The sequence below is a fragment of the Geotrypetes seraphini genome, chromosome 1, assembly GCF_902459505.1.
Source record: "Geotrypetes seraphini chromosome 1, aGeoSer1.1, whole genome shotgun sequence".
Lineage (NCBI taxonomy): Eukaryota > Metazoa > Chordata > Amphibia > Gymnophiona > Dermophiidae > Geotrypetes > Geotrypetes seraphini.
In genome coordinates this window covers 184,257,839-184,273,140 of record NC_047084.1, presented here as the reverse complement: position 1 = coordinate 184,273,140, position 15,302 = coordinate 184,257,839, and the positions used below count along the sequence as shown (strand labels likewise).

The 15,302-nt window shown below is 41.7% G+C and overlaps 1 protein-coding gene across 1 annotated transcript in view; it reads left to right on the top strand.

Moving 5' to 3' along the window:
• Nucleotides 1–3,944: 3,944 nt before the first annotated feature.
• Nucleotides 3,945–15,302, top strand: part of GLRA3 (glycine receptor alpha 3) — a 54,390-nt gene continuing 43,032 nt past the window's right edge. The window contains exons 1-3 of the mRNA XM_033942691.1: nucleotides 3,945–4,023; nucleotides 12,309–12,376; nucleotides 13,838–14,061. Coding sequence (XP_033798582.1) covers nucleotides 3,945–4,023; nucleotides 12,309–12,376; nucleotides 13,838–14,061 — 371 coding nt within the window. The remainder of the gene's footprint in view (nucleotides 4,024–12,308; nucleotides 12,377–13,837; nucleotides 14,062–15,302) is intronic.

Below are 15,302 nucleotides of genomic sequence, written 5' to 3'. Positions count from 1 at the left end.
TTGATGCCAATTACATAGTAATATAGTAGATGATGCGAGTGCTGATAGACAGAGGATGCACCATGCAGCCACAAATCAACAAAACAATAAAAAAATAATTTGCAGTCATGAGAAACCTAAGGCAAATTCGAAAATTCTTCGAGAAAAAACAGTTCCAACTTGTGGTACAATCTCTAGTCCTAGGTCTAATGGACTACTGCAACATACTATATCTCCCTTGCCCAACAACCATGATAAAACAACTACAAACAGTACAAAACACAGCTCTAAGACTTATCTACTCGCTGAAGAAATATGACCACATTACAGAGGCATACCACGACTCACACTGGCTCCTAATACAAGCGAGAGTACTCTTCAAATTCTACTGCCTACAATTTAAAGACATAAACAGAGACAGCCCAGCCTACTGGAACAACCAACTAAATCAATCCACCTCATCCAGACACAGGAGAACCCATGCACCATTCACGCATCCTCCAACCAAAAACATCAAAAGAAAAAAGCTGTACAACAACTTCCTAGCCACTCGAGCAGCAAAACTGGACCACCAACTCTCCAATCTACTGATCTCGACCACAGACTACAAAACCTTCAAAGAGGGTCCTTGGGGCTCTGAGGTCTTAGTCCAGTGTCAGCCCAACTGGCAGCCCGAAGACTGAAGTGTGCTGGACCTGAGGATTTACTTGTTTGAGGCAAGGGTCTTCTCCATTATCCAGCTGCAGTGAGAACTGAAGCAGGTTATAGCACCAGTATTCCAGGTGATAGAGACAAGGTTCTTAGACATTCAAGACATTGAACCTGTGCATCCCAAAGAACTGGGCTTAGGCAGATGCTCTATATACTTTCTTCACTCAGGCCCAAGAATTGTCCCTTTCTATTCCTTCCCTCCCATGTCCCAAGTTTGTGCCCCCTCACTGCCTTCTAGCCTTTGTCCTTCGTTCTCCCTCCCTTCCATGTCCCGAGTTCATGCCTCCTTGCCCTCACTGCCTTCCAGCCTATGTCCTTCGTCCTCCCTGCTGCACCATAAACTGCCTTCCTCCCCCCTCCCCCGCGCAGAAACTTGCCAACCCTCCACTGATTCCTCTTCCTCTGGCACCGGTCTGCCGCCGCTGCACCGTAAACTGCCTTCCTCCCTCCCTGCATGTTGAAACCTGCCTACAGTAGACAATCCCATGCCCTATTTATGTTCCCTTCTGTTAAGGGCTATAAAAATAAGAAATATCATGGGCACTGTCTTTACTATCAAGCAGCTCAATTCGATAAAGAATTCTGCCCATAAATGACCAGATCAATATCTTATAAACATTATAGAAATTTTTTTTTTCTAAATTTGAAGCTAGCTAATTCTTGTGTATGGCATTATCTCTGTATTCACTCATAACATAATCTTTTGTAAACTGCATTGAACTAAGGGTTATGCGGTATAGAAATGTTATTATGTTATGTTATATGTTATGTTATGGTGGCACGTCAACCATCAGGGAAGCAACCGAAGTGCTTTATTAAGACTGGAGAACCAATTGTTCCATTGGACAAAGATCTATCTGCTGGCAATCTCTGCAGCTCATGTAGCAGGGGTGGAGAATTTGCAAGCCTACTGTCACAGCGGGCCAACTTTGGACCTGAGAGAGTGCTCGTTATCCTAGGCAGCCTTTCAATGCATTGTGCAACATTAGTGATGACCGGCAATCGATCTGTTGGCTTTGACAGTGAACAAGAAAGCAAACTGTTTCTTCAGCTGTAGATCCGAGTCCAGAAGTGCTGGACTGGATGCTTTAGTACAACTGTGGCCCGAGAAAGAGCTGCTGTACGTGTTTCTCCCTGGCCTATAATAGGCCAGGTTTTCCACAGAATAGCTCTCCACTCGGGACTGGTAATTCTGGTAACTCCAAATTGGCCATGATAACCTTGGTACATGGATCTAGTTTGTCTGCAGAGAGACAAAGATCTCAAATTACCAGTACATCTGGATTTTATGTCACAGGGTCCAGTACCTGTGGAAAATCTGGAATGTTTTGGTCTTAAGGCATGGCTTTTGAGCACACAGATGTAGCCCAGAAAGGGTATTTGGAGGTAGTTATTGCTACTCTCCTTAGAGCTAGGAAGCCTGCGATGGTCGCAGCATATACTAAGTCCTGGAAGATGTTTCATCTTTGGTATGCTAAAGGCAATGTGGAACCCTTCAGGGCTCCAATTTCGGTAGTCCTAGGATTTCTGAAAGCTGGACTTGAAAAGGGTCTAGCGGTTGGATTTCTCAAGGTTTCAGAGCCTAATTGGAAAAGGGTTCTCTGGCTTCTTATCCAAATGTACACAGATTTGTGAAGGGGGCACTCAGGCTGCATCCTCTGGTAAGACAACCTTTTCCATCATGGAACCTTAACTATGTTTTGCAGGGTCTCAGTAAGGTTCTGTATCTCTGCTGGATCTGACAGTCAAGACAGACTTTCTAGTGGCTATCTCCTTAACAAGGTGAGTCTCATAGTTGCAGGTACTTTCATGCCTAGAGCGATTCTTCAAAGATACAGAAGCTGAGGTCTCTCTGTGCATGGTCCCTTTTTGCCAAAGGTAATTTCAGTTTTTCATGTTAATCAAGAGGTCTAACTGCCCGCTTTTCAGTCCACATGTTCAAAGAAATAGGACAAACTGTTATAGTTACTGAATGTGAGAAGAATTCTCCTCCATTATCTCGACATGATAAATGACTTTCAGCTCTCCAACCATCTTTTTCTCCTAACTAATATGACAGGCTGGGCAAACCAGCATCTAAGGCACAGGTGTCAAAGTCGGTCCTCGAGGGCCGGAATCCAGTCGGGTTTTCAGGATTTCCCCAATGAATATGCATGAGATCTATGTGCATGCACTGCTTTCAATGCATATTCATTGGGGAAATCCTGAAAACCCGACTGGATTACGGCCCTCGAGGAGGGACTTTGACATCCCTGATCTAAGGCATCTATTTCCAGCTGGATTCATGTGGCGATTTTGTCAGTGTACATTGGTTGTGGTAAACAGCCACCAATATCTTTGAAAGTACATTTCATGAGTAGTATAGCTTCTTCAAGGATGGAGGCCCGGGTGAACTCACCTGAGGATATTTGCAGAGTAGCTACATGGTCACACTTCACACCTTTACAAATTTTTATAGAGTGGACATAGCAGTGCATATGGATGCCACTTTGGGTCCTCAGTGTTAATGGTAGGCTCATCTGTCCAGCCTTAGATTCCAAGGACTGCTTTGATATATCTCACTTGCAAGACTCGTATACCCTGTGCAACAGAAGAGAATATTAGGTTCTTAACTTGATATTCTTCTTTCTGTTAACGGGACATATGAGTCCTGACACCTCACTCTGTCAGTGTAATTATTTGCCTGCTTAATGCCTCAGACAAGTATTACAAATATAATGCCATGGTATCGTTACAAATGAAATTGAGAGTATACAAACTCCATAAATGTTAGTACTGGTTGCACTTTGTTTTATATGAAATGTTTGGATTAACATTGTTTATTATGCCTATTACTTTGGTGAAGTTCCCTGTACCCCTCCTTCTTATGTTTCCTATTGTTAAGGTTATCGAATGTTTTGGTACAAACTGAAGAGAGGCAATATAGCCCACTGAGGAAGGAGGCAGAGCTGATAAAAGTGCATGATTCCTTCTGCAACTTTGGGGGAAAGTAACCCCTTGTCAGGACTTGTATGCCTTCTTAAAAGAAAGAAGATTATTGAGGTAAGAATATAATCTTCCCTTTGGAGCATATGTGCTCGATTCTCACCTTTTACTCTTTTCCTAAAACAATTTTTTTACATACATCAAATTGATCTGCAAGACAGATAATACATTATATTGAGCTTTGATAATAAAAATAAATATACTTTTTTCTTGCTTTTAGTTTGGTGGCTACAAAAGAAACAGACAGTGCGAGGTCTCGTAATATGCCAATGTCACCATCTGATTTCCTGGACAAACTGATGGGCAGGACATCAGGTTATGATGCAAGAATAAGACCAAATTTTAAAGGTAATTTACAAGCCTGTTATTTTTCAATTCAGTTACCTATATTTCATTATGTTTTTATAGTATGTATTCCATACTACAAGAAAAGGCATCCAATAAATATTACCATCAATAAACCATCAATAATGAAACCATCAATAAACACAGATTTTTGATATCCACAAGTGATTCCTAATTATCAGGAAAAATATCTATTTTTAAAATTTTATATATATTTTATATATACCTAAGAAGCCTATTTACAAAGCTGTGCAGCTAAGGCATTAGCATAGAAATGGCACAAAAAAGGAATAGAGGATCCAAGGCAAATGAAGAAAGGGTGTGTTAGTATTTTTATTTTTTAAAAATTTATTACGCTTACACCTAAGCGGATTACAGGTAAAACAGACATATCAAATAATTCACAATTTTAAAAATCTTCACAGACTGTTATCTGCAGTTATGTTACTTTCATAAAATACATTATTCATCCTACTACTAGGTGAAGTAATATTCTCCCAGTGTCTATCTGATAAATACCTGCTTTAGTATTATTATTATACATGGTGACTGACACAAAAAGAGATGTCTGATACCACCAAGGAATTCAAACTTCTTCCAGAAGCAAAAGAATTATTCAGGTATCGTTGTGAAACATAAGTTGGACCCATAAAACTTCTTTGGGGAGACCCTTGTTGTGAAATCTGAAATTTTAAGGCTTGTAGAAAATTATCCAGCCTTGGTATAATGCTGCTTAAGGTTTCTACAACAATAGGAATAATCTGACATGGCTTGCTCCAGGATCTTGCCATTTTTAAAGTCAGATCTTGATACTTCATTAAGGGCTCCTTTTACAAAGCCGTGTTAGGCTTTTTCATCTCTGGCCATTAGCTAATACTGCCATGGCCAGTGATAAAAAAAGCCTAATGTGGCTTTGTAAAATGGGAGGTAATTGTTCCAATTCTTTGGGCCTCTTCTATTAAACTGCGCTAGTAGTTTCTAGCACGGGGAGCCGCGCTGAATGGCCCGTGCTGCTCCCAATGCTCATAGAGTTCCTATGAGTGCAGTTTAATAGAAGAGAGGGCTTGTCTTTAATTCTTGTGCTTTCTTATACTGAAATGTTGAAAAAAATTGCTACATTTTTTTCAATTATCATGATATTGGGAGTGTTATCATCCAAATGTTGGTGATAGCCACTATTTATTAAACAATTCAGCCTTATCTTTATCAGCTTCTATATATTCCTCACCTTTATCTTTGAGCCTCACAATGCCACTTTTGCACTTCTTCCTATCACAAATATATATCTAAAAAAATGTCTTGTCTTCCTGTTTAATTAACCATGTAAGATATTTTTTTCTTCCATTTGCATCTTTGCTTTCCTGACCACTTGACCAGCCTCACTTAATTTTTCCAGATATTTTTGCCTGTCTTCCTCTTTCTGTGATTTTTTTTTTGTCGTTTATAAAACCTAACCTCTTTTTCCTTACCTTTTCGGCAAAGCAGCCTTATTTTCCTCTTACTTTTACTTACTTTCCTTACAAAATGGTTTGTTGTGCTTACAATTGCTCCTTTCAGTTTTGCCCACTGCTTCCCTGCTTCTTTCAAATTTTCTCATCCAGACAATTTCTTGCCATAATCCTCCATCTGAACAAAATTTTTGGTTTTTTAAAGTCTAAAACCTTTATGTTATGTTTATTATTATTTCTTATACCGCATCACCATATTACAGACCTCAGTGGTTTACATTCTAAATTATATCAAATACCGACCTCAGCGGTTTGCATTCTGAATGATATTAAATAATAATAGTAATGAGAACTTTGTACCAATAAGAGAAAAAAGAGTAGACAACCTTGAGTTCAAATTGAAAGAAAGAGAGGAGAATAAGAGCAGAAAGTGAATCAGAGCGTAGGGAAAAATAAATAGATAAATAAAATATTAATATGATTTTCTCATAAACTGGACAGATCAATCAATCAATAAATAATAACAAAAATAAGTATAATAAGCAGAAAGAAAAATAACGGGAGTAATTTAAAATCTGTCATTAAAGCAGCTTGGTCTTCACTCAGGACGGCAAGGGAAGGCGTCACTGCCCAGGTCCAGGAGCAGCCAAAGGCAGGATAACTGAAGAAGTTCACAGAGGCAGGAGGGGCTCAATGGCTGAAGGCAGCAGGTTGAGGAGAGAAGAAGGACTCTTCAGTCAGCCGCCTCTGACAGGGCTGATTAGCCGGCTGAATGCTGAATCGTAAGGGGCTTCCGTAACCCCTATCTCCGGCTCCGTCATTGTTGGTCTCCGCGGCTTTTAACAGGAGTGCCAGCATGTAGGACGCCCTCACAGGCCGCCTCCTCCATCGATGCTCACAATGCACCACTCTCACCCTGGCTAGCAGAATATCGATCTCCCCACAGCTGACCTCCATCACCTCAGCAACTTTCCGGCCCCTCAGATGAATGAGCAGAACCGTGGAACCAGATGGCAGGAGCAGGCAGAAAGCTTCCCCGACCGCTAGACACGAGCCAATGGTCAAAACAATTTCAATTTCTGAGGAGCTATTCACTCCAGGGCCCAAAAAGAAACAGACCAAAAATAAAATAGATAATCCAAAAGAACAAAATAAACATTTAAAATATTGAGAAAAAATAAACAGTATAAAGGAAAAACAAAATGACATAATTGGGGTGAGGGAGATAGCACAGCTGATGATCTAACTGGCCACCATCTTGGAATGTTCTTTATTTTTGAATGAGTCCTCTCTACACCTGTTTTAATATTAGACCACACCACTTGAACAAGTAAGGGGACACGATCTTTCTGGGATAAAGGGGAGCACATTGGAGCATTGGAGGGGCACGATTCTGGGACAACGGCTGGAAGGCAGAGGGGAGGAGGAGGGGCAATGAACTCAACTCAGAAGGAAAGGAGGTGGCATGAACATGGGACACGGGAGGAAGGAAAGGGGCACATAGAAAGGGAGAATTGTTGGGCATGAGTGTGCGAGTGAGAGGGAAAGAGATGGTGGCACATGGGGAAAGAAAGAAAGGAAAATTGGGTATAGAGGAGAGAGGTAGAGATGCATGGGGAAGAGAGGGAGAAATGTTGGATATGGTGATGAAGAGGGAACAGGACAGATTGAAGAGGATTGCAAGGGAGAGGAATGTTCGACGTAGTGCTGGAGAGGGGTGATAGAAGGAGAAATGGGGATGGTGGGCAGTGGTGAAAAATCCTGCACATTATATGGGGGATGAGAGAGGGAGAAATGTTGGATGTGACAGTAGAGGGGGTGGGAGAGATGCCTGGATCTCTCAAGATAGATGGACAGTGAGAGAGAGAGGGAGACTTGTTGCCAATAGGGGTGGAGGAGAGAGGAAGAAAAGTTACAAAGGGATCTGAACAAACTAGGAGAGTGGGTGATGAGGTGGCAGATGAAGTTTAATGTAGAGAAATGTAAAGTCTTGCATATAGGAAACAGCAACCCGAAGTACAGCTATACGATGGGAGGGCTGGTAATGGTTGAAAGTACCCAAGAAAAGGACTTGGGGGGTAATAGTGGACAACACAATGAAGCCGTCGGCACAGTGCACAGCGGCATCTAAGAAGGCGAATAGAATGCTGGGTACTATCAAGAAAGGTATCACAACCAGAACGAAATAAGTTATCCTGCCGTTATATTGGGTGATGGTGTGCCTGCATCTGGAGTACTGCGTCCATTATTGGTCGCCAAACCTTAAGAAGGATATGGCGATACTCGAGAGGGTTAAGAAAAGAGCGACACAATTGATAAAAGGTATGGAAAACCTTTCCTATGCTGAGAGATTGGAGAAACTAGGGTTCTTTTCCATGGAGAAGCGGAGGCTTAGAGGGACATGATAGAGACTTACAAGATCATGAAGGGCATAGAGAAAGTGGAGAGGGACAGATTCTTCAAACGTTTGAAAATTACAAGAACGAGAGGGCATTTGGAAAAATTAAGAGGGGACAGTTTCAGAACTAATGCTAGGAAGTTCTTCACCCAGAGGGTGGTGGACATCTGGAATGCGCTTCCAGAGGGTGTATTGGGGTTCAAGAAGGGATTAGATAATTTCCTGAAGGAAGAGGGGATAGAAGGGTATAGATAGAGGATTACTATACAGGTCCTGGACCTGATGGGCCGCCGCATGAGCAGGCTGCTGGGCACGATGGACCTCTGGTCTGACCCAGCAGAGGCACAGCTTATGTTCTTATGTTCTTATGCAGTGATCACTGAATGCCCATTCTAACATCAGAATCACTTTCCCCATTTATAAGTATTAAGTCCAGTATAGCCCCATCCCATGTGAATTCCACTACCGAATGCTGGAACAGTTCTCCTTGTAGAGAATCCAGGATCTCAAAGACCCTGAAATAGGGATACCCTACTCCAGGGGTGTCCAATGTCGGTCCTCGAGGGCCGCAGTCCAGTCGGGTTTTCAGGATTTCCCTAATGAATATGCATTGAAAGCAGTGCATGCACATAGATCTCATGCATATTCATTGGGAAAATCCTGAAAACCCGACTGGACTGCGGCCCTCGAGGACCGACATTGGACACCCCTGCCCTACTCAATATCTGGCATGTTAAAATCACCTATTAGTAATACTTCCCCTTTTACAGCTATATTCTGAATGTCTACTATTAAATGTCTGTCTACTTCTTCTGTCTGTAAAGGAGACCCCTCTATATTACACCAATGTAAATACATTTTCCATTCCCTCTTTCCAGATTGACCCATAGTGCCTCTTCTCTACCCTGCACGTCCTGCAATTGTGTGGCTTTAATATGATCCTTAGCATATAAAACCCCTTCCCCCTCCTTTTCTTCCTATCCTGTCTTTCCTGAAGAGATTGCCTGGTATAACTATAGTCCAGTCATGGTTCTTTGTGAACCACGTCTCTGTGATCACCACTAAATCCAACTCAGCCTCTTCCATCACAACCTCTAGATCCAGAAACCTTGTTTTCCATACTTTGAGCATATACGAGTATGCTACTTTCCATACATTGCCCCCATTTCCTATTTGTTTAGAGGTATTTAGTGATTCACTTACCTGAGGGCTTATACTCACATAGGGACTTTGATCACCCTGCCCCAACGATTCTAGTTTAAAATCCTCTTCAGTAGGTTAGCCAGTTTGCTGCTGGAGACATTTCTTTCTTTCATTGATAGATGCACACCATTCCTGCTCAGCAGCCCTTGTAAAATCATCCCATGGTCCAGGAAGCTGAAATGCTCTTGACAACACTATCCACACAGCCATACATTCATCTCCATGATGCGAGCTTGTCTGCCTTTGTCTTTACTGTTGACAGGGAGGATTAACAAGAATAACTGCTTCACCTTCTCTCCCAGAGTCACAAAGTCTAAAGGAGCAAAGAAAGGAAAGGTGAACAGCGAACAAGATTTTATGAAGATACTGCAACATCACTGGGTGAGGCTAGAGGTCATGCTCACCAATCACTAGTCACCGCACACAGGTGCCTGAGGATTGGTGAGTGCAACTTCCTAGTCCCACCCCCTGATCAGTGAGATGGAAGGTTGAGCAGCACAAGCACAAGGAAGAAGAATTCAGGGAATATCACAGGGATGGTATGTTGAGAAAGTAGGCCAGCATTACCACAGGAACCCTGAAAGACTAGTGTCCAACCTGCAGCCATGGTTACCAAACCTTCTTTTGGCCTAATAAATTCTAAAAGCTGCCTAGGCTAAAAAAAAAAATAAGAAATCCTTATTTTGATACGATACATAACATTTTGCAGGAAATTTCACAAGAAATGTAGCCCCCAGAGCGAGAACTCTTTGCTGCAACCAATAATTCTTTCCTACGTCTCTGAGTTTTCTGAGCTAAATCAGGAAAAATTTGCACATTAGAGCCCCAAAACCTATCATTAATATGATGGAAATACAAACGTAAAATTAATTCCCTGTCACTCTCCAAGGCTAACGTTAGCAACATAGTGGTTCTATCAGTTATGACCTCAAGGGAACTTTCAAAATAAGTTGACAAATTCATGTCCATATTTTTATCTACTGGCATTTCTATGGGGGTAGACTCCCCTTGTGGTCTTTTTATATTTAGGTAATAAGCTCTCACAATTGGAGGTAAGTTCTCTGTTGGAATGGCTAAGATCTCCTGAAAATAATTTATTGCCATCTCTACCAATGAAATAATGGGACACTTTGGAAAATTTAAAAGTATTAAATTATTTTTCCTTAGTTGGTTTTTTAAAGTTCTCCATCTTACGAGAAATATAGGAGCTCTCTTTAACCCTTTCCTATTCCACACTTCATTTCACTTAACTTCTTCTCTTGTTTCTCCAATTTTTCATTAAAATTAGTTAATAGTGCCCCTTGTTGTTCAACCCTGGAAAAGACAGTTCCATAGTCTATTTTCAAAGCTGAAAGGCTCAATTTCAAGTTGGAATTCATGGCTGATATGGCCTGCCAGAGCGCCTTCATATCAATCGTTTCAACTCCCCAAAGATGACAACTTATCTTTTCAACTCCCCAAAGATGACAACTTTCCCTATGGTGCAGGGAGTTCGTTGGTCTAATTCGCCTGCTCCTTCTTCCAGGGAGTCCAGTGCAGGTGTCCCTCCCATGGTGGAATCCGACCTTCCTTCCTGGAGTGGCAGGGTTCCATCAGCCCCCTGCACCAATCCACTTCCAGGTTGGGGAGGCATTGACCTTTACTCCGGGATCAATGAAGCCCAGCTTGCTCCTGCTCTGAGATCGCCCAGAGAATCTGGACTCTCCCTCGAAGTGGGTTGGGAGTCTTCACCCAAGCGGGCAAAGACTTCTGACCCACTTCGATGCACCTGAAAGGTACAATACCACAATTAAAAGATGTGCTGGGATTTGAACCTATGACCTCTGGAAGATGGTAACAGGGCTTTTACTCTTTGAGCTGCAGCAGCTTCTGCTAATAGCTTTTGTCCTTATATCTGATATGAAAGCATAGGGATCTGCTAAGCTATGATCTTCTCAGGTATTGTCAGCTGCACATGGCTAGGATCACTAAGCTCTCATGGTAGGAACCCCCACACCCAAAAGGAAGCAGATATGGCTCACCAGGATAAAGCCTTGTTCCCATTTTCCAGAGGTCATAGGTTCAAATCACAGCACATTGTTTAACTGTGGCATTCTACCTTGCAGGTTCACCTTGATAATCTCACAATGAGGTTAGTATTGTGCAGCTGCACACCTCCATTTGCAATGAAGTAGAAGCCATGCTAAGGTCTGTATTTGTTTTTAAGATTTTGCAAATGAAGTTATGTATGCAATCTACATATTTTTTCATGTGCTTTCGTTGCTTTCAAGAATTAGCTGATTAGAGCACTGTTTAGTCAGAAAAAAGGGTAGCTTTTTAGCAAGAAACCTAAAACTGTGTTTTCATGGGCTGTGCTTCAGTTAATGGAACTTTTCCTCTAATTAGCAAATAGCATTGCTGTTTGTCCACAAAAATAGAAGGTTTTGCATGCAATATAGCTGTTTTGATGTGCCCTGTTTATGTAGTACCTTATTAAATGTATTTTGAGCTTAATAAAGCAAAAATAAAAACCCAGAGAGCTATTTAGCAGATTGCATTAAGGATGTCCAAACTGTGCCTAAGTTTCATCCATAGAACTCAGGTCTATATGAAGCCCAAATTATGCTCAAAGGTAGACCTCCTTTACAATGCCTATAAGACCAATCACTCTTTCTGATGGAAGAGAAATAAATAAAAACAGTAAATAGATTCAACTCTCAGTATCACAATTATAATGAAAAACACCATAAAATCGCCATTCTGATAACATCATAATATTAAAATATCATAACATTGTTTGGATGTCTAAATCTCACCTAAAACCTGATTCTCTAAAGGACACCTAAAAAGTTAGACATCTAAACAGTGCTGAGCGCCGCTGAGCTCAATCCTACAAAGGACGCCTATTTTAGATGTCTAAACGGTACCTAACATTAGACACGCTTTGCAGAATCAGGGCCAGAGAGTCTGTGTGAAAATATATTTCTGGTCATTGCTACCTCTAGAATGTGCTAGTTATAGTGTGGATTCTATGAGAGAAATAATCCCTTGAGAACAACTAAACTGTGAATTTGTTAATTTCTTTAAGTTATATTAAAGAAACATTAAGGACTATACTTTTAATGAGTTTAACTGTCTGGAATCTTCAAAAGAAAGCCAGTCATACTAACCAAGAATTATGTTCATGTATTTATTTAAAAAATTCTAATCTAACAATGATAAAGAATACATGCTGCTGTTGTTATTTTTCCCCCCTATAGGCCCTCCAGTGAATGTCACATGCAACATATTTGTAAACAGTTTTGGATCCATTGCAGAAACTACCATGGTAATACATTTGATTGTCTTGTGCAAAGTGTAAAGTTCAAGTTCTGTAATAGGTTCATATCTCAGAAGTTTTGGTGACCATTTCATAAGACCATATCTTTTCTGTAGGTCTGTGATGGGAGGGAGTATATTGATGCTGGGATTGAACACCCAGTGTAAAAAAAAAAAAAATTTGCCTAGTCAACATCTAGAATTCTACACACCACCCCCATGCTCAGCCCCTATGGACATTCTGAAACCTAATCAGCATCCCCAGTCCCTGCATTTAATAGGGGTGACTCTGGTGGATTAATTGCGTAGGAATGGTGGGTGCAGGAGTTATCCTTATTTGGCAATTTGACCCTAGTAGTAGAACTACCACTAAGGGTCAGAGTCACCATTTTGAACCCAGGCCAGCAAAGGGGAAAGAACATCAGTGGATTGTTTTTGCCCTCTTTCTACCATTAACCCACCAGGACCTCCCTGAAATGTGTTAGATTGTAATTAGGGGTGGGTAGTGTGTAGAGATACTGATTTCAAGGATTTAAATGATCATCGGAGGTGGGAGAATGAAGGATATTAATTGAAGGATCAAGAGTTCATCAGGGGTGGGGTGATGATTAAGATGTCAGGATGTGTAATGGAGTTGGAGATATGCTGATGGTTGAAGGTGCTCATCAGGGACTGGGGTTGGTGGAAATACTAATGGGGTTGTATGAATGCTGATGGGGAGGAGGTATCATGTTGCAAATGTTTACAAATGAACCTAAACAAAACAAAAAATTCCTATTTCACATTTCTAATAACTATACCTAAGTAAGTGGCAATTAATTTTATTACCTGTTCCTGTAGTAAATTATTGCATGGAAATTAACTAGCCATCTTATTTTCATTGTAGCAAAAATTTGCACAAATTGTACAAAGCATCAATAGGAAATCCTGCAGGTTAATTCATTAACCCTGAGGTATAGGGATGGACTGGAGAGGTATAGAACACCTCTGTCTTAGGCAGAAATCTGATATCATTGGGTGTGCAAACCATTAGCCTGATAGATGGGGAAAGGGGGTGGAATTAGTTAGGGAGACATGACATATAGGGTTAAGGATGCAGAACCCAAGGTGAGAGGAGTTAGGAGTTGAAAGCAGTCTCAAAGAGGTGGGCTATTAACTGGGCCTTGAACACTGCCAGGAACAGAGCATACCATAGTGATTTGAGCAGCTTATTCCAAGCATGCAGCACAGCAAGATAGAAGGGACGAAGTCTGGAGTTGGTGGAGGAACAGAAAGTCACTGACAGGAGGGACTTACTGGCTGAGCAGAAGGCCTGAGAGTAGCGCATTGCAGTAGTCTAAGTGTGAAGTGATGAGGATGTGGATAAGGGTTTTGGTACTGTGCTCTGAACACATATCAGACAAGTCAGGCAAACAACAAAAAAACATAATTTGTTTATTTGAAGTTAAGAATATTTCATTTTACTTTTCAGGACTATAGAGTAAATATTTTTCTTCGGCAGAAGTGGAATGATCCACGTCTTGCATATAGTGAATATCCAGATGACTCTCTAGATTTAGACCCATCCATGCTTGACTCTATATGGAAACCTGACTTGTTCTTTGCCAATGAAAAAGGTGCCAACTTTCATGAAGTTACTACAGATAACAAACTATTAAGAATTTCTAAAGATGGAAACGTTCTTTACTCAATCAGGTGAGTTACTTTTCTGGTGATGCTTGTATATTCAGACAAACACTTAAGATACAGATTTAGGTCTCCTTTTATGAAGTCGTCTTAAGCTTTTTATCGCCGGCCGTAGCAGTATTAGATCTGATGTTCATAGGAATTCTATGAGTATTGGAGCTTTTACTGCCCTGGCCGGTGATAAAAAAAAGCCTAATGTGGCTTCATAAAGGGGGAGAGGGTTAATGATAAGCACAACTCAATAAAGGGTGTGTGCCTTGTATAAAATAGCACTTTTGCGTGCTGGACTTACGCCTGCTGAAATGAGGAATAAATGTTGGCACCCAAGTTAGGTGCGCTTAAGCCAGATTCTGTAATTCCATGCACAGCTTTTCAGAACACCCCTGACATGCCCCCTAGTTCTGATCTCTCTTTCCTGCTTTTCTTCTTATTCCTGACCCATTACCCATCATATCTCCCTCCCTCTCCTAAGTCCAACATTTCTATCTTTCTCTCCCCTCCTTGGCCATCATTTCTCCCTGCCTCTTTCCCATCTCCAGCACAAACATGCACTTGCTTCCTGACTGCAGCTTATCCAACATCTTTCTCAGCCCCCCTTTCTCTCTCTCCCCCTTCCCCCCCCCCCCCATTTTTGGGCCTATCATTTTTTCTCCAGGCTCCTTTTGCCCACCTTTGGTATATCATTTCCTCCCACCCCCTCTCTCTCTCTCTCTCTCATCCCCTCTCCCCCAGAGCTAACTTAAAATAGCTCCAGAGAGCCCTATAGCCCAGCATCTCTTCTCTTCTCCCCAGTATGACCTGATATTTCCCTCCCTTCCCCCTTGCCTTCTGGTCTGCAGAGGTCAGTTCCTATGGCAGCGACTCAGATAAGTTGCCTCGGAGCTATCTCTCTGCCACATTCTAGCCCTGCCTCCACCCCACCCCCTGATGCAACTTCCAACAAGGCAGAGAGAAATCCTTGAGGCTCAAAACATGTGAACTTGGGCCCAAAGCAGGTATCTACTGGGCCTACCCTTTAATTTGACCCTGGGAACAACCCCACTCATTCCTGCCCTGTGCTGCTGTTCCAGTGCAATAGCTGCCAAGACTTCCCATTGACTGCAGTCCTGTGAGACTGCTGTGAGAGATCCTGGTAGTCATTTTGCAATTGGAACCAGCAAGGACAAGATCAACTCACCTGCTTGTCTGAATCTAAACCAAAACTGAAACTTGGTTGGCATCTAGTGATAATTCCTCTATACAGGTAGTTG